Raw genomic sequence first — 22,283 nt, 5'->3', positions numbered from 1 at the left:
CCTGCAGGCCACTTCAGCTGACTGTTATCTGCAGTTCGGCGGTTCTAATCTCACCGGCTCAAGGTTGACTCAGCCTTCCATCCTTCCGAGGTGGGTGAAATGAGGACCCAGACTGTGGGGGCGATATGCTGACTCTGTAAACCGCTTAGAGAGGGCTGAAAGCCCTATGAAGCGGTATATAAGTCTAACTGCTATTGCTATTGCTATCTCTCCCCCTTTTCTTTCCTTCAACCAACATCTTCAAGGCATGGGATCCTGTCCACCTTTAAAACCATCTTTCCAAGCAGCTGCCATGTTTCCAGCAGTCTTTCTCCCCACTTGGAACTGAACCCAGATGGACAATTCTCCCAACACTCCCACAAGAATATTCCCTGCTGTTTTCTTCCTCCACTTCCAGGATTCTTCCATCATCCATTTTTCAGCGGAGGGGTTTCTCTTCAACCAATTCTACTTGGTTGGTTGCTTTCTGCAAAATTACAAATCTTTTCCTGAGTCAGAAGGAGGGGAAATTTCTCACCCAGACGCTCGCCAGGCCCGTGACCGGATGGCAGCTTTGGCTGCTGTTCAAACCCCCGAAACAAAACCATATTTTGGAAGCAGCCGTTTTCCCCCCGGTTGCAAATGGATGGCTGAAATCTTTCTCTATTTCTCCCCCCCTTTTTTTTTCCGTCTGATGGGCCTTTTCCGTTCCTCCCTGCCAAGTTCCATTTGAGGCCCTTCTGCTGCTTTAAGAGGCAGCAGATGGATGTTTCCTGAAACTGCCTTTGCAAAAACCCATGTTTGTCTTCCGAGGGTTTCCAGCTCCTGTTAGCCTTGGAGAGATAAAAAGAAAACTTGGGGGAAGCTGCAAGGACAGGAGATTGGAGAAGTGGAGATAGAGAGGGCAAAAGAACAAACGTTTTCCACGCCTTAGGACTCTGGATTTACAGAATAGTCATCTGGTATGATTGCATTGTCCCGTCGCTTTGAACACCATTCTGCAGCCAGGAAAAACAAAAACAGGATTATGTTTTCATAACATTCTTCCTTCCAGGGTAGAAAAGACGCAAAAATAGGCCTTGAGGAGAAGACAAGCGAGAGAAAACAAGAGTCTAATGTTAAACCAAGACAATCAACTTCGATGTCTCCAGAGTTTTATAAACACACACAGACACACACACAAATTTAAAACAACACAGCATAATTTTAGCAAAATGGCCAGTCTGGTTTTGGAATTCCCTGTTATTGGGCTCAACTCCCAGCTGGGATATCGTGTGTAATTATCTTGACCTGCCTCACAGGGTGCATCTATAGGGTAACATGATTTGTGACACAGACTGTGGGGAGGGAAGTAACAGTGGTAAAGTTCAGAAGCAAATCAAACAAAGCACAGGCTTGACTGCGAACAGATATTGCCTATGGAGCACCTAATAAAACGCTGGTTTTGTACAGCTCTGAAGCTGCAGGTGCAGCTCTGAAGGACTTTACGTGTCCCTCAAGTAGTTGGGTTTTTATAGCTGGGCTGTCATTGAAGCCAGGCAGATTCGACCGTACTTCCAGGAACCATAAGGACTAGCACCAGTGGTGGGATTCGGCCGGCTCGGACGAGTTCGCCCCGGCTGTATGTCATCCTATTTCAGCCACGTTTTCGAAGCCGTGCACCTGTGTGCAAACTGTGCATGCAAGCAAAGTGCATGCATGGAAAGCCACACACATGTGCGGAAGGCACTCATGCTCACGAAGCGAGCATGCATGCACGCACGCTTGCTCACAGTTTCGGTGCACGGCGAACCGGTGGTAAAATTATGTGGAACCCATCTCTGACCAGCACCTATCAGGGTAAAATTGCAGAGGGGCCTGAATCCTACTTGAAAGCTACCCGTCAGATCTGAATGTAGATCAGGACCTTAAAAACTCAAATCCCGTCTCGAGACGCCTCTCTTCAGATCAAAAGTTGTTTTGAAAGACAGCCAACTTCCATGTGGGACGAGCTAAAGTTCCCCATTGCAGGAGAACTGTGATAGACTCAAGTCTTCAGGTTGGCTGCTTCCGTTATTCTCTTGCAATTTCCAAGTCATTGAGTATTTATTGGGTGAATTCCTGCAACCACTTTGTTATTTATAGACTTTTATCAAGGATGCCTTTGCCCAACCCAAAACAATCAGTTCAACAGCGAGGCCAGGAAAAAAAACACCCAAACACACACACACACACACACACACACACACACACACATATCTTGGGCACGTGCTATTCCTCTCCCCATTTTCTAATATTTGGCAGAAGCAGAAATATGTTTGTTGGAAGAAAACATTTCTGGAACACCTGGTGTTTGTGACCTCTCCTATCACCACCATCCAGATAAGCAGGGATTAACACCAGACAAACAATCAAGCCGTAAACAATATAAGGAACTATGAAGGAGAAAACCATAGGCTACCAACACTGCCCAGGCAAGCTATTATTCATAAACAGAGAGCAAACACCACTCCCTACTAGCACTGATGATGTTACCTAGTTGGGTCGTGAAACATTTGCAAGCCAACAACTAAACTCAGAGCACACCAAGAATCCCACAATTTAATATTGTTCCTGGCTTTAGGCATTATTATTTTTTTTCTCCAGGAAATTACTGCCAAAATCTACTTCTCGTAAGCAATCAGTTCCAAATTTTAGGGACTTTCTCTCAATAAAAAAAAACACTTCTTGAAAGTGTGAAGTTCATTCTGTTTTTCTGGGAAATTTCTTTGTGATTACTTTCCCTTTTGCCCCAAATCACTTGGAAAGGAATCACTTTTAAAACTACGAAAAGAATTGCCATGGGAAAAAAAACAATAATGGGTTCATTTCTCCGAGCCAAGAGATCCGATGTTGAAATGTTTCGTGTTTACGCATTGTTCTCACATTCGGCTTGATTTGAAAACTGGGATATTCGAGGGACTTGAGAAACAGATCGGCACAAAATGGCTTTTTACATACGTTGCAATGGATATATCTTTTTTTTAAAAGAGGCATAATCATCTCAAGAGACCCAACAATTACTTTCGGACTATATTTAACTGCCATTTCATCTGTTCATTCATGCAGAGCCTTGCACACAGTCAGATGTTAGATGAAAAGTGGGCTTTTATTGGTGGAAAACTACAGAAGAGGTGCAGTGATGGGATTCAATTTTTTTTACTACCGGTTCTGTGGGCGTGGCTTGGTGGGCGTGGTGTAGATGGCTGGGCCTGGCAAATCCCCATTTCCTCCCCACTCCAGGGGAAGGATACTGCAAAATCTCCATTCCCTCCCAACTCCCGGGGAAGAATACCGCAAAATCTCCATTCCCTCCTCACTCCAGGGGAAGGATACTGTAAAAATCCCCATTTCCTCCCCACTCCAGGGGAAGGATACTGCAAAATCCCCATTCCCTCCTCACTCCTGGGGAAGGATACTGCAAAATCTCCATTCCCTCCCCACTCCCGGGGAAGGATACTGTAAAATCTCCATTCCCTCCCCACTCCAGGGGAAGGATACTGTAAAATCTCCATTCCCTCCTCACTCCAGGGGAAGGATACTGTAAAATCTCCATTCCCTCCCCACTCCAGGGGAAGGATACCGTAAAATCTCCATTCCCTCCCCACTCCAGGGGAAGGATACTGCAAAATCTCCATTCCCTCCTCACTCCAGGGGAAGGATACTGTAAAATCTCCATTCCCTCCCCACTCCAGGGGAAGGATACCGTAAAATCTTCATTCCCTCCTCACTCCAGGGGAAGGATACCGCAAAATCTCCATTCCCTCCTCACTCCAGGGGAAGGATACCGCAAAATCTCCATTCCCTCCTCACTCCAGGGGAAGGATACCGCAAAATCCCCATTTCCTCTCGATCAGCTGGGACTTGGGAGGCAGAGAATAGATGGTGGTGGGACCAGTCAGAGGTGGTATTTGCTGGTTCTCTGAACTACTCAAAATTTCCACTACTGGTTCTCCAGAACTGGTCAGAACCTGCTGAATGCCACCTCTGAAGGGGCGGAAAGTTTTTTTTGGGGGGGGAGGGAATGATCATGGAGCACATTATAAAAAGTGGAGCTTCAATCGCATCGGTGTGGCTGCTATATCGACTTTTTCACCATATCCTGCCTTCCAGGAAGGTGCTCAGGGCAGTGTAGAATCTGACTTTTTCTCGTGTTTTTTATCAGCACGGCATTAACAGAATAACAGAACAGAATAACCGAGTTGGAAGGGACCTTGGAGGTCTTCTAGTCCAGCTCAAGCAGAAGACCTTGTGCCCTTCTGGATAAGTGGCGGTCCAGTCTCTTCTTAAAAGCGATGGGACACTCACAAACTTCTAGTGGCAAGCTGTTCCACTGGTTAATTGTCCTTATTGTCAGGGAATTCCTCCTTCGTTTTAAGGTTGCTTCTCTCCTTGATGAGTTTCCATCCGTTGATTCATCTCCTGCTTTCAGGTGCTTTCGAGAATCGCTTGATTCTTCTTTGTGGCAACCCGCAAAGAAGACAGTTCACAACCCACAGAGAAAAGAAGGTTTGTTTTTTAAGAGAGTTCTTCTTTTTTTTACGGCTGTAAGAACAGCTGGAGTTTCGGGTTGCAGCAGTAAATAAAGGAGAGCAAGGCATAACAAGAAAGAAATAAAGAGCATTTGTTCTTCCTGGTGGCATGCTAAGAACAGCTTCCTACCAGTAGGAGAGTAACTCTGCCCTTATTATTAATGCTACTCCTTTTTTTACTCATTACTCTGCACTTAGTCAATGATTTAAAGAGCTGGTGGGATCCCCGGGCCAGCTGTGTTCAGGGGAAAACAGCCACTCGGTGTGAGTGCGTGTATATCTTTCTGTGTTCTAATTGGGTTGAGAACTGTATACTGGTATTCACAACAATAGAATAGAATAGAATAGAACAGAAACAGATTAACAGAGTTGGAAGGGACTTTGTAGGTCATCTAGTCCAACCCTTGTCCAAGCAGACCGTACACCATTTTTGACAGAAGGGAGTCCAGTCTCTTTTTGAAAACTTCCAGTGATAAAGCTCCCACAATGAATAGAGTGGAGTGGAGTGGAGTGGAGTGGAGTAGAGTAGAGTAGAGTAGAGTTGATAGAGTAGAGTAGAGTAAGAATGTAATGTAGTGGAGTGGATTGGAGTAGAGTAGAGTGGAGTGGAGTGGAGTGGAGTAGAGTAGAGTAGAATAGAGTAGAGTAGAGTAGAATAGAGTAGAGTAGAGTTGATAGAGTAGAGTAGAGTAAGAATGTAATGGAGTGGAGTGGAGTGGAGTGGAGTAGAGTAGAGTAGAGTAGAGTTGATAGAGTAGAGTAAAGTAAGAATGGAATGGAATAGAATAGAATAGAATAGCAGAGTTAGAAGGGACCTTGGAGGTCTTCTAGTCCAACCCCATGCTTAGGCAGGAAACCCTACACCACTTCAGACACATGGTTATCCAATCTCAGTTCATTTAGTGACCATTCCAAGTTGCAAATGTGACCTTTTTTCACACTTACAATCATTGCAGCGTCTCTGAGGATCACATGATCAAAACTCACATGCTTGGCAAACTGGTTCGCATTTACGACGGTTGCAGCGTCCCACCTCGGGGGTCTCGTGATCCCCTTTTGCCGTCTTCTGACAAGCCAGATTCCCTTAACAACCATGTTACAGACCCTACACGGCTGTTGTTAAGTTACTAACAAGTGCAATGATTCCTTGAACCAACCGTGGTCAGGGACATCGTAAAATGGGGGCAAAACTCACTTGAGCAAACGCATCACTGAGCAACATTAATTTGGGGCTTCCTTGTGGTCGTAAATCAAGGACTATCAGCCCAATCCTGTTTCTACCAGGAAATCCATTTGTTTGGATTCGGGGACATTTACTTCTCGCTCCTGACTGCAGCTGATAAAACATTTGTTTTAGGAAATTGAAAGCCAGGATCTTAGTAATGCAGCTTGCTAATCAATCTGCAAAACAGATGCGTGGGGGGAAAAAGGAACATTGAATGTAACGAGCGTTCTCATTTGCTGACCGTTTTGAGTGATAGGTGCCATTTCTGTGGAAGTATATCCCGACGTAGAGCAAAATGGAATTTAGTAGTATTTTTTGTGTGTGTGCAGAACAAATTTGCACTGTTATGGCCTGTCGGCTGCCAGAGCCTCCAGCAGCCGAATCAGAGGAGGAGGAGGAGGAGGAGGAGGAGGAGGAGGAGGAGGAAACCTGAGAGCTCCGAGGGGGGAAGAGGGAGTGGACCTGACAGAGAATGAGAGACAGAGACAGAGCCTGGGCTGTCCATCAGCCCTCAGATAGAGAGTCAACAGCCCCCAAGTCTGCTGCCTGACGCACAGATGTGCAAAGGGCAGAGGAGAGGAGAGCAGTGGAAATCTATGGGCCGGTTCTTGGGACGGAAGAGCCACTGCTGCTAGCAAAGCCCCACCCGAGCTCTGGGGATCAAAGGCAGGGGGCGGAGATGAATAGAAGTGACAGAGGAGAGGAGAGCAGTAGAAATCTATGGGCCGGTCCTTGAGATGGAAGAGCCACCGCTGCTAGCAAAGCCCCACCCGAGCTCTGGGGATCAAAGGCAGGTGGCGGAGATGAATAGATGTAGCAGAGAACTATTCATCGGACAGACTTGTTAGCCTGCGGCGAGAGAGAAACGTTTGCTGGAGCTCCTAAGAGAGGAATTATTGCTTCAGCTACAGAGAATTTGTCGTGTTTGGGGAGCTGGCTCAGAACGTACTGACTGAAACACTTTGCATTGCATGAGAATGTTTAAATGCATGCTGGGCTATAAACATCCAGATATCGCAGACAAACCAGTCAAAACCGACAGTGAAAATATAAAATTGAGTAGAGACAGAATGGGTTGGATTAAAAGATTGGATTGGGTTCAAATCAGGGGTGAAATCCAGCAGGTTTTTCTGACAGGTTCTGGAGAACCGGTAGTGGAAATTTTGAGTAGTTCGGAGAATTGGCAAATGCCACCTCTGGCTGGCCCCCGAGTGGGGAGGGAAGGGGGATTTTGCAGTATCCTTCCCCTGCCACGCCCACCGAGCCACGCCCACAGAACCGGTAGTAAACAAATTTGAATTTCACCCCTGGTTCAAATCCACCTCTGTTAGAGTAGGCTCAGGATTAGGAGTAATAGCTCATTCTGGGCTCCCTCAAAGGGTCGTTGAAGAGAAAAGTAGATCGAGGGGAAATCATTTGGTTCCTGTGTAGAAATATAATGAAAATGAATAAACAAAAATGCCAGGTGCCAATTTAATCTTTTAAAAAACCCCAGAGGAAGCCAAGGGTTCCAAAACTCTGAAAATAGCCTTAATCAACCTTCAGGTTTATTTTCACATCAAAACCACCTTGGCTACTTTTGGAAATGAATGGAAACGTTGCTCTGCAAATATAATGGAATATTTTCTCTCTAGGCATCAGCGCTCAAGTGTTAGAATCGTCCTTCGACTTCCTTCCTTCGCCAACTAAAAATAATCATGTTTATGCTGACCTTAAGTTTCCCACTCCTAGAAGAATTGTTTGCGATGTTTTTTGTGGAATCTTTCTTTTTTTAATCACCTCTTAAGTTTCTTTAAGTTAACATTCATCTGTCTGCCCCTAATCAATATTTCAGAATAAAAGATCTCTTTTGCAAACCTAAGGACTGAATCCACACAAGTGAAGAAGCCCAAATTGCAATTAGTTTTAGCATTCGTGCTCCGTCTAACCCTAACGTAACAATTCCGTGCTCGTAGTATGAAGCCGTATTGTGTTTTGTGACTGCCACAAGTACGTGCTGTTCAGTGGTGGGTTTCAAAGATATTTGGAACCTACTCTGTGGGTGTGGCCTCCTTTGTGGGAGTGGCTTGCTGGCCATGTGACCTGGTGGGAGTGGCTTGCCGGCCATGTGTTTTCTTTCTTTCTCTCTCTCTCTCTCCTTCCTTTTGTCTCTCTGTCCCTTTTTCCTTTTTTTCTTTCATCTCTCTCTCATGTTTTATTTCTTTTTCTCTTTTTTTGTTTATTTATTTCTTCCTTTCTTTCTCTTTCTCTCTCTCTCTCTCTGTGTGTGTGTGTGTGTGTGTGTGAGTGGTGGGTTTCAAAAAAACTTTTGGAGCCTCTTCTGTAGGTGTGGCCTGCTTTCCAGGTCCACTGGTGGAACCTCTTCTAACCGGTTCAGTAGATTTGACGAACCGGTTCTACCGAACTGGTGCGAACTGCTAGGAACCCACCTCTGGTGCTGTTGGAAGTGCTAGAGACCTGAGGAATGAGGAACTAAACCAAAAGCTCTTAAGCCGAAATAAAACTATCGGAAGAAAAAGCTATTTTGGCTCAGGGACATCAGTGGTTCTTGTCACTTCATATTTCCTGCTTTTTTTTTCCCTTTCCTTTTTTTGCGTTATTCTGTTTAGCTACTTCAGCGACGGTTGCTGTTCAAAACTTGGCGGAGACCCTTTGCAATCAATAGGCCGTCTTGCCAAGGACGTAGGGCGGTAGTGGTATCCTCTTATCTTCCCTACCGGTTCGATAGCAGGGGGCACGCCCCCCCCCCCACACATCTGGGCATGCACAGAACCTTTTGTGCATGCGCAGAAGGTCCGTGATCACCTGTGGGTGGGTGGGCACAGCCTCACACCACCGCCACTACCGGCAGAATGCCACCTCTGATGTAGACAGTCTCTTTTTGCACTGATAATCTTGGGCTACGCAGCTTTGGGGTTTTTAAAAAAAAACATTTATGCTACTAAGAGACTAAAAAGAAGAAATAATTTGATCAAATTTTTCCTTCTTCCTGCATTAAAAACCCAGCTCTGGGAATTTGTAGAGCACATGGTTTGCCTTATCTTAGAACTGTTTCGTTATCTTTATTTTTTTAGTTCTTGGAAAACATTTGCTTTACTGGGCGTGAAGCAAAAGAATTTTGATTTGATTTGATTTTAGCTTTATTTGTATGCCGCCCTTTTCCCTGAGGGGACTCAGGACGGCTCACAATTCAGGGGGAGGGAAGAATCTATTTTTGTGTGTGTATATGTGTGTGTGTGTGTGGAAATCTAGCCTGGGTGTTGGATTTAAAAGAACTTGAGTGTACAAAGTTCCTTGGAATTCCATTGATTTCTGGCCTGAAATCCTCGAAATCATAAAGGAAGGAGCAAAAATCAAGAGATGAGTCAACTTTTAGTCATTTCATATCATTGTTGCTGAAGTTAATCAAATCCCAGGTTGCTTGTGGGACAAAGGTTAGGTCTGGCTGCTCAGTAAAAATCCAGCAGTTAATAATATTAGAGGGAGAAGCTTTTAAAAAAAAGTCTTTAAAGATAAAGTCACTTTCGAACTGAATTTAACTCCTGCAGACTCCAAGACTCCAATTCCATGCAGTGTTCTTAGTTAAATACGAAAGTGGTTTCATTCATTTTTAGAATGTTTTTTTATGTACAATTCTTTATTTATTTATACTTAGCTACGTATGACCAAGTATTGTTTACCTATATTGTGCTTTACATTTTTAAACTGTTATAAAATGGTTTGGTTTGGTTTATTAGATTTATATGCCGCCCTTCTCCCAAGGACTCAGGGCAGAGTACAGCATTAAAAGAAACACGTAATACAAAAGTTTAAAAAAAAATTAAATAGAATATCCCAAACAAACTCAATTAGAATTAACAATAACATTTTTTTAAAAAATGGAATTAAAATTAACAGTGATCAATAATTTATTTCATTTTGTTCAGGCCAGGCTGGCTTGCTGGAAAAGCCAACTTTTTAGGGCGCGCCGGAAGGACCGGAGGTCAGGGGTTATACGAAAATAGAAACAAAAGGCAGGAAAGATAAAGAAGAAAGAACAGAGGCACAAAGAGAGGGAGGGAGGGAGGGAGGAAAGGAAGGAAGGAAGGAAGGAAGGAAGGAAGGAAGGAGGATACAAATCGGCCAGCTTCCATACCTAAGGCAGGACTAGAACTCCCCATCTCCTGGTGATTGGCCCAAAGTTACCCATCTGGGTTTCATGCCTAAGGCGGGACTAGAACTCACCGTCTCCTGCTTTCTATCCTGGTGCCTTAACCTCTCAACCAAACTGGCTCTTAGTATACGTCAAGTTGATGGTCTACTAAGATATTTTTTCCTCTCAATTCTCCCTCTTCCCCGCAGCTCTGCTCTCCATCTCTTATCTAAGTTCAAGTCAAGCCAATCATGCTCAGCTTAGAAAAAGCATGCCACGGGCCCCCAGATACCGAGAATTCCTGTCCATCTCTCTCAACCCTGGGACATCTATGCTCTTCGAGGACATGGTGGAGACAGCCGTGCTCTGGGGTTGTCTCCTAGGTTGCTTATTTAGGGCCTGGCCTTCCAAGACCCAAAGATAATATTTGGACACGAGGAAGTGTTGTCTAAAGGAGGTGAAATTGACACTGGTGGGAAAACCGCTTTCGTAGAATTGGGAGTTTTCAGACAGGAAATGCATGCATGTAGAAACACGCCAGGGCGTAGAATCGCACCAGGCTTTGATGTACTGCCGTGTGATTGTTGGTGTGACTACCGTAGAGCTGCTTTTAAATACCTTGCTTCACTTAAGCAGAGTCAAGTTCTGTTTGCATAGTTCTTGGAGTCTGCTTTAAACTTTAAAGTTACGTGATGGCGCAAATAGAAGCCTTTGTAGGGTTTCGGTCACTTCCATGGTGCTATGCTATTTAAGATAATGGTGGAGAGGGGAGGAGGACTTAGTTCTTTTATATGCAGAATAGAATAGGATAGAATTGGATAGGATAGGATAGGATAGGAGTTGGAAGGGACCTTGGAGGTCTTCTAGTCCAACCCCTGCTTAGGCAAGAAACCCTATAACCATTCCAGACAACATCTTCTTAAAGACTTCCAGTGTTGGGGCATTCACAACTTCTGGAGACAAGTCGTTCCATTGATTAATTGTTCTCACTGTCAGGAAATTTATCCTTAGTTCTAAGTTGCTTCTCTCCTTGATTAATTTCCGCCCATTGCTTCTTGTCCTGCCCTCATTGCTTTGAAAATATCTTGACTCCCTCTCTTTGTGGCTTTATGCATCATACAACAAGTGTAAAAGAGGCAGGGAGGTCTTATCGTACTGTCGATGCTGTGATTGTGGCTTTTTTTTGGGGGGGGGGAATCCCACTCTAGAGATGGCCCTGACTGAAATAATGTATGTGCTCTGCCTTTGATGTAGGACAATACTTTTCAACCTTGGGAGCTTTAAGATGTGTTGACTTCAGCTTGAGAAGAGCTTAGTGGACTTCCAAGTTAGAAGACTTTTAAGATTTCATCTCAAATTTGATCTCTAAGATTTCATCTTAAAGTTGCCAAGAAATATTGGTCTATATAGGAACTCCTTATATTAACGTGTTAGCATTAATGGTAGTATTTTATGGCACAGAACGATGCTTTCATTCCTTGGGTGTGCTGTGCTTAGTTATTGTGCTATAGGGTTTCGTGCCTAAGTAGGGGGTTGGACTGGAAGACCTCCAAGGTCCCTTCCAACTCTGTTATTCCATTTTATTCTATTGGCCCGTGATAAATGAATTTGCAGATAAATACTGCAGCTTGAAATGTGAAATTTGATCCGGTATAAGCAAATATATTAAATAATGGGCTTATGTTGATTTGTTCCCAACAAATTATTTTAATGTAGCTTACTACTCTGGCAAATACAATAGCTAATGGCAGCCTGGATATATTTCATAAGACATCATTCAATGTGTTTAACATCTTGTACACAACTGATTGTTGAAATGTGACCTTTTGGGGAGAAATTATCCCCAAAGAGATGCCTTTGTAGTGCGAGTTTTTATTCATTTATTAGGTTCCCTGACTGTGCTGCTCTGTTGGGTTTACTTACTAGCAAAAATAGGATTGTAGCTTTAAAACACAACCAGGTTTACTCCAACTCCTAGCTCCTCCCCCTGGAAGGGGTGTTTGTTTAAATTGGATGCCTTTCAGCCTAGATAATCTGATTTTTTTGGAAAGCCTATTGCCTTTTTTTGCTCTTGGTGGGGGGGGGGTCAATAAATCCATTTTAGATCTTCAAACTCTGTTTCTTCTCTTCCCCTGTGAAAAATATTTGGCTGTCTTGCAAGAAATGGAATTTTCTTTAACCCCAGATGTGGTGTTGAGAGCTTGGCCAAAGTTGGTAAGTTTGTTTAGGGTGATTTTCTTCAGTGTCATTCTGGATTTGGCCCAGGTGTAAAATTTGATAAGCAAAAGGCAGGGCAAAGATTTAAATTTATAAGTGTCCAGACTCACCTATCCGCAAGTTGAGCGGCTAAATAAATTCGGTGATATAAATAAACTTCTATCTCTCCTTGTTTACACCCAAAAGAAAATTTCCAGGCAAAAAAACCCCCCAAGAAGCAGCTAAACCAGAATGTCTCCTTGAAGGATTTTTCCCCTGTAGAGCAAAAGGAAGCTTTTTTTAAAAGAATTGCAAATGGGTTACTTGCTTTATATGTATATATTTCTTTAATGAGGGGCTAATTGAAATATCCGCATTAGTTAAGCAATCTTTTAATTAGATTTCCTCCTCTTTCTATTCATTCTGTGAAATAATTGGTTTCCTTTTCAAATGGTGTGACAGCGTTAAAAATTATTTGGGAATGAACGACTTGGAATAAGCTACTTTTTATTGTTGTTAGAATAATCTTGAGTCCTGAATTCTGCCAGTAACAATAAATCTTTATATTGTGCAAACGTATTGCCAGTAAATCAGACTTCCATTGAGGGCAAAGTGTACTCTTAGTATGAAAAATACGTTTTCTGTGTTGTGTGTGTCCCCCGTCCCCCCCAAGTTTATTTTTAAGGATTTAATACAAAAGAAAAAGATGTTTTGCTTCAGATAATATTTTCAAGAATCAAAATAAATATACTGGGTCTGTAAACCCACGTGAAGCCCATAGGAGAAAGTCATGTGTTCACTTCATTGTCTATTTTAATTGGAAGAGATTTCTGGTTTAGATTCTTTCATCGTCCCTCACCCCTAAATATCTTATCCCCCCCCACCCCTCCCACCCCATCACGTAACTTAGTTGTAGATCTATGGGCCTGATTTCAGTTTGCCTTGTTTTTAATTTTGGACTTTTGTTTTACAATCGCAATACAGTATGGGGGTTAAAGGCAGAGGTGTTTTGAACAAACATTCATATTTCTCTGTTCCAAATTATTGAGAGAGCTCAACTGCCAATGCCCAGATAAGCAGGGATTAACCCCAGACAAACAAGCAAGCAGTAAACAACACACTAATCTTCACTTCCGTCAACATTGGCAAGGCAAGCTACTATATATATATATATATATATATATATATAGACAGGAAGCAAACCTCAACTCTTACTGATGTTGTCACCTAGTTGGGTAGTGAAACATTTGCAAGCTCAGAGAGCACCACAACAACTTATTCCTGTGAAGTCTCTTCTGATAACTTGCTTTGGTAAACCTGGATTATAGCAATAGCAATAGCAGTTAGACTTATATACCGCTTCATAGGGCTTTCAGCCCTCTCTAAGCGGTTTACAGAGTCAGCGTATTGCCCCCAACAACAATCCGGATTATGTATTAAAAACCTTTCAGCCTGAAAATATTAAAATTTTCACAGTAGTAAGAACAGGCTTGTCCTGATTTAAAAAGACACGGCATAAGGTCTTTTTAAAGACACTTAAAAGACACAAAGAAAGGAAAGGATAAACTGGATTTTGAATCTTTCCTGATCTTTAAAATAGCCATGCTGGACTGGAAATTATTTTTTCTTCGTCTGTATATGTTTTTATGGGACTTGTTCTTTAGCAATCGCCCCTCTGAGATGGATGCCATTAAGAGCATCATTGGCTCAATACATAACCAAGCTGATTTGTATGTATTGCAATTTGAATTAAGCTGAACTCAGCACGGATGAGTCCCTGTATCTTTTTCAAAAATACAGATGCAGTTTCCTGTATATAGATGTACATACAGATGTGCGCCTGGGCCTTGATAAAATGCAGATGCCGTCGCTGTATACAGATGTGTCCCTGTATCTTTTCAAAAATACAGATGCAGTTCCCTGTTTACAGATGTGTCCCTATAGTTTTTTTAAATAAATAAATAAATGCAGTTTCCTGTATACAGATGTGTATATGGATTTGTCCCTATATCTTTTTAAAAATAACTACAGGTGCAGTTTCCTATGGATATTTCCGGATAGTTTTTTTTTCTCCTTCTGGATGCTGGAATTCCACTGCCAACTGCCAGTCCTGGGCTGGCTGGTTGTCATGGAACACTTTCCAGGAACAGCACCTCTCACCTTGGCGAGGGCAGGACCAGCTTTGTGGGCTCTGAGTGCCCCAGATTGGAGGTTCCCCCATCATTATTCTAGAACCATCCATGGACCCCCAACACCCAGAACCGGTGGGCGCTGAGATCAAAGTCGTGACGTTAACAAGCATTGTTCTGTTCTGTATTGTATGCAAGCCACCTCTGGGGATTTGAAAAGCCAAGGACCATAATTAGGGTGGGATGGGTGAATTGAATGGCGTGTGAATTGGGACCAGAGGATGGGTTGATGCATTGGCCATGGAGGGATGTGCTAGTCCTAACGTAAGATGGGCTATGTAGTTGGCTAGGGTGTTTCAGATTGTGGTTTTGTATGCCCTGCTCATGCTGCTAGGGCTTATGGAATTGGGGCACCAAACTATGGTTTGGTGAAATGGAGAAGAGAAATATCTGATCTCATTTTATATTTGTGTCCTATTAGTCAGCGATCACCTTCATAATCTCAACCGTCATTCTGATAAAGACTCTGGAATATAATATAGTCAGAGGTGGAGTTGATGTGTCTTACTAAAACTAATGTTTGCTTTTTTGGGTTTACCAGCCATCCCAAATCCCTGGATTCAGATCTCACACTGAGCCTTAAATCATGGCTTAATTGTGTTAGTTACCTTCAGTAAGCTACACAGAAATCAAGCAGACTATGGTTTGGCTTAGTAAGTAGGCCAGATCCTATCAGTGTGTCAGGTGGAACCCATTGGTTTGAAGCTTAGCTTTGGACAAACTGTGATTAAAGCAAGCCAGGGATAGCAGTGCGTGTGTGAATCTACGTTTGGGGTCCAGGCATTTTGCTGCCCATGATTTCATGGTGTTTGGACATCCAGAATAATGGTTGGGGGAGGGAAGGGTTGGTGGATGGATAGAAAGATAGGTGATAAGGAAGGAAGGAAGGAAGGAAGGAAGGAAGGAGAGAAAGAAATAGATAGAGAGAAAAAGGAAGGAAATAGAGGAAGGAAAGAAAGAAGAAAACAGAAAGAGTGAGGGAGGGAGAAAGAAAAAAGGAAGGAAGTAAAAAGAAAGAAAGAAAAAGAGAAGAAGAAAGAAAGAAAGAAAGAAAGAAAGATGGATACACTAAAATACAGTTTCTATTCTAGAGATGAAAATGGACAAGCTGGAAATCTAGGTGTGTGTGTGTGTGTGTGTGTGTGTGTTTCCATCCCACGTGGAAATATCTTGCACGGTCTTCCAAGAATTTAATCTTCACACAGTTTTTAAAAAAAAGGATGGGGTGGAAGGAACAAGAATGACCCTGACACAACCATGAGGAAATCTGGCTGCATATCACACAAAATGTCAAGGGTTTTGTTTTCAAGATGCCCTTGAGAATTTTTTTTGGCCTGATGGCTTTCCTTCCATCTTCCCGGCAACACGGCTACTTCCACGAATCCTTCGCCCACCAAAGCCAAAAGAGGAAGGACATATTCTTAATTATTATTTTTTTAGTTTTGTTTCATTTTGTTCCGTTTTATTTTGGTTCCGATCAGCTTTTTCCAGAGAAGTGTTGGAGGGGTGTATGTTGAAGTCATAAAAAAAATATTCTGGAGCTTTAGACAATCTGAAACCAGGGACTATCCAGGTCGTAGGCCAGAAGAAAAAAGTTCCTGCAACATTCCTGCTTTTTATCTGAGTCCTTTTCCGTTTTCCATTAGGGGCTGGATAAAGATGGACTATGAAATCAGCAACAGTATGTTGGACACTTTCTCTTTCTTTCTTTCTCTCCCTCCCTCCCTCTCTCTCTCTCCCCCTCCCCTCCTTTCTCCCCTCCTTCCCTCTCTCTTCCTTCTTTCCTGGCACTTAAAAACCACGTGGAAACTTTTCTCCAACTAGGAAAGTTTCGATCTCTGAAACCAAGCTTGATTGTGGGGCAATTTTTGAGCTCTACGGGGTGAGCTTCCTTCAAATCTATCTGCATTCTCTAGAATGAGCCTTGATGCTTCTATGGTAGGTCCTGTGGCAGAAGAAAAATTGGGTTGTTTTTTTTTTTGTTTTTTTTTAAAGGAACTTCTTCAGTTCAAAATGGATTTTGCACCGAGGAACTTCCACAGAGTGCCTCCAGAATGGGTAGAAGCTTCTGGTATAGAAGATTCTTGCATATATGCCAGCCAAGATGGTTGGTGAAGGTGTTTCTGGTGTACAGTGGATATTGTCATGGGATTGGCGTCTTCAGAGTTGGTGGTAGAGTTGGATCTTCTGGGCAGCCTTGTTGAGATTCAGGCAGGATTCAGTGTGGATATCCATTTGATTTGGAAAAGTCCAGAATTGTCCGATTTGTTCCTTCGAGTCTGCTGTGGTGGTGTTATGAGAATTAAAATGGATGTTCTCCAGAAATCTGAGTTCTTCAGAAATGGATGGTTTATGAAATGAACTGTTGTCCTTTTGCTTCTGGCCAGCATTCTGGAAGTTGTTACTAAACCAGTTATGTCATCCAGTTGAACAAGATTTGTCGGTCCACACACCGTTTGTGTTGCTTTTCTTGATGACGATGTGGTGGTGGGTTGCCTTCGCTTCCTTGTCGTTCTTTTGGATTTCCATCTAGCATCTAAACAAGAGGGGCAAGAATGAATAGAGGGGGGGGGGGGAGACATCTTTTCCTACTGAACGTTTTTCCAGATCAGCGAAATGCATAATTCGATTTTCAGAGATTGGGGGGATTTTCTGCTGACGCTGCCTCTTTCATTTTGTTACCTCTGCTGTTTGGAAGCTCCGTGGGAACGTTTTTTTTGTGTATTTTGAAAACATTTACCGTGCTAATTCTTTGTTTGATGTTATTCTTTGCTGCCCTGTGGATTCCAGTTGGATGGAAAGGCAGGATACATGTTTCTTTTTTTTAAGAAAAATAATGAGTGGGAAGGCTCGGTTAGAATTCAAAACGGGAGAGAAAGGCTGCCAATTTCTGGCACAAGCTTTTCTGCTGTTGAGGAAAACTATAATTACTACCCATCACACAAATGTTGCAATGGGAAAAACGGTATAATTTCTGCATAATAACGAAGATCGAGATCGTCCAATTGCTAGAAATTCTAGGCGCTGCTTTAAAAAGCATGAAAATAATTCTGAATTATCGCTGTTTGGGGGGGACGGGACTCCTGCCGGCTATCTCGACCGAAGAGTGCTTTTCCTCAGATGTAGGAATGACTGGACATTGTCCCAGAAATCAATATGAACGGCCTGCTCACAGCTGTCGGTTAAACCAGATGATTCCAGTGCATTGACGTGGTTGAAGACCATTCTTGGTCTACATCTTAGTTGAGAAATGTGGGATTTGTTCTCTCCACACAATATGACAGCATCAGTTGGAGAAAGCTGCCTTTATTAATTGGCAAGGAACCGTCACGTATAAATCTGTGTTTGTGGGAGACCAAGTTCCAAGAACATTAACACACACAAACACATACATCATTGACAACTTTGTTGTTGTTGTTTTTCTTGTTTCCTAGTTCGCTGGGGAAGAAAAGCGAGTTGGGACTCGGACTATAGTGGTTGGCCACCACTTGGTTCCTCATATTGAAGCTTATGTGCCCCAAAAGTTCTGCTCCAATCAAATTGTCTCCTCCAAGGTATGGATTAATGGAACTTCGTCGGTTGGATCCCTCTGTTCCATGGCAAGCTTGAGGGTTAGCCATGCAGGGGCTCCTTATATCAAGATTCAGAAGGTCCTTCCACAACTGGTTGCCTTCTAGAGGTTTCCAGATGTATAGCCCATCCTGGTTGGGAATGAGGGAAGCGGTAGTCTGACTTAAGATATGGGAACGGACCTCAGATCTTCACACGTTGGCTTTACAATTCCAGTATCGAAGAGTTTTGTCGAACCTTGGCAACTTTAAGACTTGTGGACTTCAACTCAATGCAGCCTTAGCCAGCTAATCCTCACCCTGGCGAGCTGAGGGATTCTGGGAGTTGAAAGTCCACAGGTCTTAAAGTTGCCTAGATCGGACACCCCTGCTTTAGAGTCTCAATCTGACCAGCATACCTAACCCTATGGCGTTTTTAAAAATATTTTAATCCCACTCTATACAAAACCTGGAATTAAACAATACTCTAAACTCCATTAAACAATACTCTACTCTCCCGCTGAGTGGGTTGGGCCTCGAATTACTTGGGTCAAGCCCATGGCTGTCATGGAAGCCATGAAAAAATGACAAAAAATACTGTAAAATCTCCATTCCCTCCCCACTCCAGGAGAAGGATACTGTAAAGTCTACATTGCCTCCCCACTCCAGGGGAAGGATACTGCAAAGTCTCCATTCTCTCCCCACTCCAGGAGAAGGATACTGTAAAATCTCCATTCCCTCCCCACTCCAGGAGAAGGATACTGTAAAGTCTACATTGCCTCCCCACTCCAGGGGAAGGATACTGTAAAATCTCCATTCCCTCCCCACTCCAGGAGAAGGATACTGTAAAATCTCCATTCCCTCCCCACTCCAGGAGAAGGATACTGTAAAGTCTACATTGCCTCCCCACTCCAGGGGAAGGATACTGTAAATCTCCATTCCCTCCCCACTCCAGGAGAAGGATACTGTAAAATCTCCATTCCCTCCCCACTCCAGGGCAAGGATACTGCAAAGTCTCCATTCCCTCCCCACTCCAGGAGAAGGATACTGTAAGTCTACATTGCCTCCCCACTCCAGGGGAAGGATACTGTAAAATCTCCATTCCCTCCCCACTCCAGGAGAAGGATACTGTAAAATCTCCATTCCCTCCCCACTCCAGGGCAAGGATACTGCAAAGTCTCCATTGCCTCCCCACTCCAGGGGAAGGATACTGTAAATCCTTATTTCCTCCCCACCCCAGGGCAAGGATACTGCAAAATCTTTTTTAAAGGCTAGTTTTCAGTGTAACTCTGTTGACTTTTAATTTTATTTCAGGAAAGGTCAAATCTAGCAAGTATATTTATATATATGTCCATCTGTGTGTTTAATAATCAGGTTGGTTAATTTTTCTTCCAAGCTTTACACCATGAAGTATTTTTGAGTTATTTTTTTTCCATTTTAATCTGGCACTTCTTTAGAATTGTCTGTTTTTAAGGAAGCCGAGGTTAAAAATCTTTAAATAAACCAAATAGTTCAACCCATCACAGTTCTTGATTTCCTTTTGGGTCAAAAATTTTGGTTTCAGTCATTTTTTTTCCCTTTTTGGTAATGACATAGTACATAATTATATTGGCATGGGGAGCTTGAATAAAATTTTGCAGGATGTTACATTCATTTTAAATATTAAATTTAGAGCCATTCATTAAGGCCTGAATTCCAGCTTTTTACTTTTTCAAAGTCATTTTGAAAATGGTATTTGTTTAATAGACTAATTTTACAGAATTCTTAGGATTGATGGCTATTCTTAAAACAAGACAAGAATGCTTTTAAAAAAAGTTGTTTTTTTTTAAAAACCCACACATCTGGAGCCCAGAAAATCAGAAGAGTCCTATGAAATCTGCCCTTTGCTGGTATTAAGATCGCTCCAATCTTGTTTTCTGCCTTGCAGTATACAGTCTGGAATTTTGTTCCCAAGAATCTGTTTGAACAGTTCCGAAGAATTGCCAATTTCTACTTTCTTGTCATCTTCCTCGTCCAGGTAAGACTATTTTTAAAGGACCAACAGATGTGGTTGTTTTTCTTATTATTATTATTATTATCTTTTTTTAAAAAAGTGACTTTTTCTTTGTTTTCAGTTCTGGGTTTTAAATTCTGTAAATAGGGATTTTAACAGAGTTGGAAGGGACCTTGTAGGTTCATCTAGTCCAACCCCCGCCCAAGCAGGAGACTGTACACCATTTCTGACAGTCCAGTCTCTTCTTGAAAGCTGGAGGTTGAAGCCCTGGAGGTTGAAGCTCCCACAACTTCCGAAGGCAACTTCTGTTCCATGGGTTGATTGTTCTCATGGTCAGAAGATTCCTCCTTATTTCTAGGTTTGAATCTCTCCCTGTTCAGTTTCCATCCATTGTTCCTTGTCTGGCCATTGGGTGCTTTGGAGAATAGCTGGACCCCCTTCTTCCTCTCTGTGGCAGCCCCTCAAATATTGGAAGACTGCTCTCCTGTCTCCCCTGGTCCTTGGAACTAGACCAGCCGTGCCTAGTTCCTTCAACCGTTCTTCTTATGTCTTAATCTCCAGGCCTTTGATCGTCTGAGATAGATTGAGATTAAGAGAGTTGGAAGGGACCTTTTAGGTCATCTAGTCCAACCCCCCACCCAAGCAGGCAACCCTTCCCCATTTTTTGACGAACGGCAGTCCAGCCTCTTCTTGTTACACCCCAAAGAAATAGAGTGCAGCTATTTCCTATTACATTGCCATGATATCACCTGGCATCTCCCCAGTGCCTGAAGGCTTTGAAACAAGAGAAGGAACCTTACATAATGTGAGATAAATCAAAATTCCAGTGGCCCTGAGGGTGGATTTTCTGTGTTTTCAGTGTCAGATAACTTAGTCTAGAATTAATTAGCTGGTTGTAGAGAAACGTGCCAGGAGAGAGGTGTGGCCACCTGTGGATATTTGCACAATTCTTCCATCAACGCTTTGATTTTGATCTCAATCCTCTGGCATCATCGTGTTAGGGCAAACTGTGTGTTCAGGGCAAATCATTGAGAAACGATGTTCCAGAATGAAAATTGGGGGCCAAGAAGGACCTTTTGACGCTGGATCAGGGGGTGTCAAACTCTATTTCATTGAGGGCTGCCTCAGGACTGTGTTTGACCTGTGGGGGCATGGATGGGGTGGGCATGGCCAGCTCAACGTCACTCGCGGGGGCTCCGTTTCAGGCTGTGATGGCCTCCTGCAGCTCCCTGCCAGCAAAAACGTTGCCTGGGCAGGCCATGCCACCTCTTCAAGCTCCGTTTCCACTGGCAGAGGGCTGCAGGAGGCCATTGCAGCTGAAAAATGGAGCCCGGGAGGACCTCACACAGCCCTCCCTCCTGAGCAACATACAGGGGGGGCAAGAAAGTGACCCCCGAGTGTGTTTTCTATACTTGCAAGAAGATAGTGACAAATGTTAATAGTTAATAGATAAATGTTAACAGTACTTACAAGAATGTATATTTGTGAACATATTTGAAAGAAAGAAATAAAAAAAAACTTGATGTAAAAGAAAAGGAATAGCTGTTGCCTTTAAAATGGTTAACCCTGTAGCTCTTCTGCATCTCTGCTTAGGTGATAGTGGACACACCAACCAGCCCAGTGACCAGTGGCCTTCCTCTCTTCTTTGTGATTACGATTACAGCTTTTAAGCAGGTAAGTTTGGCTCCTTATCCCAGCAAACAGAGGGCAGTTTCTATCCAACTCGTCTTGATATTCTAAGTTATCTCGCTACAGCTAGGAGCTCTTGCAGTGAGGGAGAAAGAGATTTGCTTCTGGAAATCCCTTTCTCTCTTTGCTGTTATGAAGCCAGTGGAGCCCATGGTCATCTATCCCTTCCGTTCTGGAGTTGGATTCCCCCCTTCCCCCCCCCCCCCCAGCTTTCTGATCTGTGTGTCCTCCCCCTGGCTCCTTCAGGGATATGAGGACTGGCTGCGTCACCGAGCGGACAAGGAAGTCAACAAAACTCCAGTCTTTGTGATTGAAAACGGGGAAAGCGTGAAGAAGGAGTGTGAAAAGATCAAGGTAACAGAAGGGGTGGGGTAGACAAGTTTCCCCTCGGTTCTGAAAAATAATACTGTTTTGAGAGCCGTGATTTCTTGCCAGCAGTTCTGGGAGTTGAAATCCACACACTTTCAAGTTGCCAAGGTTAAGGGATGGATGGGTGGATGGATGGATGGATGGATGGATGGACGGACGGACGATGGGTGGATGGATGATAGATAGATAGATGATAGATAGATAGATAGATAGATGATAGATAGATAGATAGATGATAGATAGATAGATAGATAGATAGATAGATAGATAGATAGATAGATAGATAGATGATGGGTGGGTGGATGGATGGATGATAGGATGGAAGGATGGATGGATGGACGATGGATGGATGATAGATAGATAGATAGATAGATAGATAGAAGATGGATGGATGGATGGATGGATGGATGGAT

At 43.1% G+C, this 22,283-nt stretch overlaps 1 protein-coding gene across 4 annotated transcripts in view; it reads left to right on the top strand.

Moving 5' to 3' along the window:
* ATP11C (ATPase phospholipid transporting 11C) overlaps positions 1 to 22,283 on the top strand; it is a 72,798-nt gene that overhangs the window by 6,000 nt on the left and 44,515 nt on the right. For 3 of the 4 annotated variants that reach the window (XM_032228075.1, XM_032228077.1, XM_032228078.1), the window contains exons 2-5: positions 17,706 to 17,825; positions 19,747 to 19,836; positions 21,406 to 21,486; positions 21,748 to 21,855. In XM_032228075.1, coding sequence (XP_032083966.1) covers positions 17,706 to 17,825; positions 19,747 to 19,836; positions 21,406 to 21,486; positions 21,748 to 21,855 — 399 coding nt within the window. Of the gene's footprint in view, positions 1 to 11,949; positions 12,101 to 17,705; positions 17,826 to 19,746; positions 19,837 to 21,405; positions 21,487 to 21,747; positions 21,856 to 22,283 lie in introns of those variants that run through there. The other variant, XM_032228076.1, reaches the window with a different exon arrangement.

This window comes from Thamnophis elegans, chromosome 12 (genome assembly GCF_009769535.1).
Source record: "Thamnophis elegans isolate rThaEle1 chromosome 12, rThaEle1.pri, whole genome shotgun sequence".
In the NCBI taxonomy this organism is placed as follows: Eukaryota; Metazoa; Chordata; class Lepidosauria; order Squamata; family Colubridae; genus Thamnophis; species Thamnophis elegans.
The sequence above is the reverse complement of the archived record's forward strand: the minus strand, read 5'-3'. Positions and strand labels throughout refer to the sequence as shown.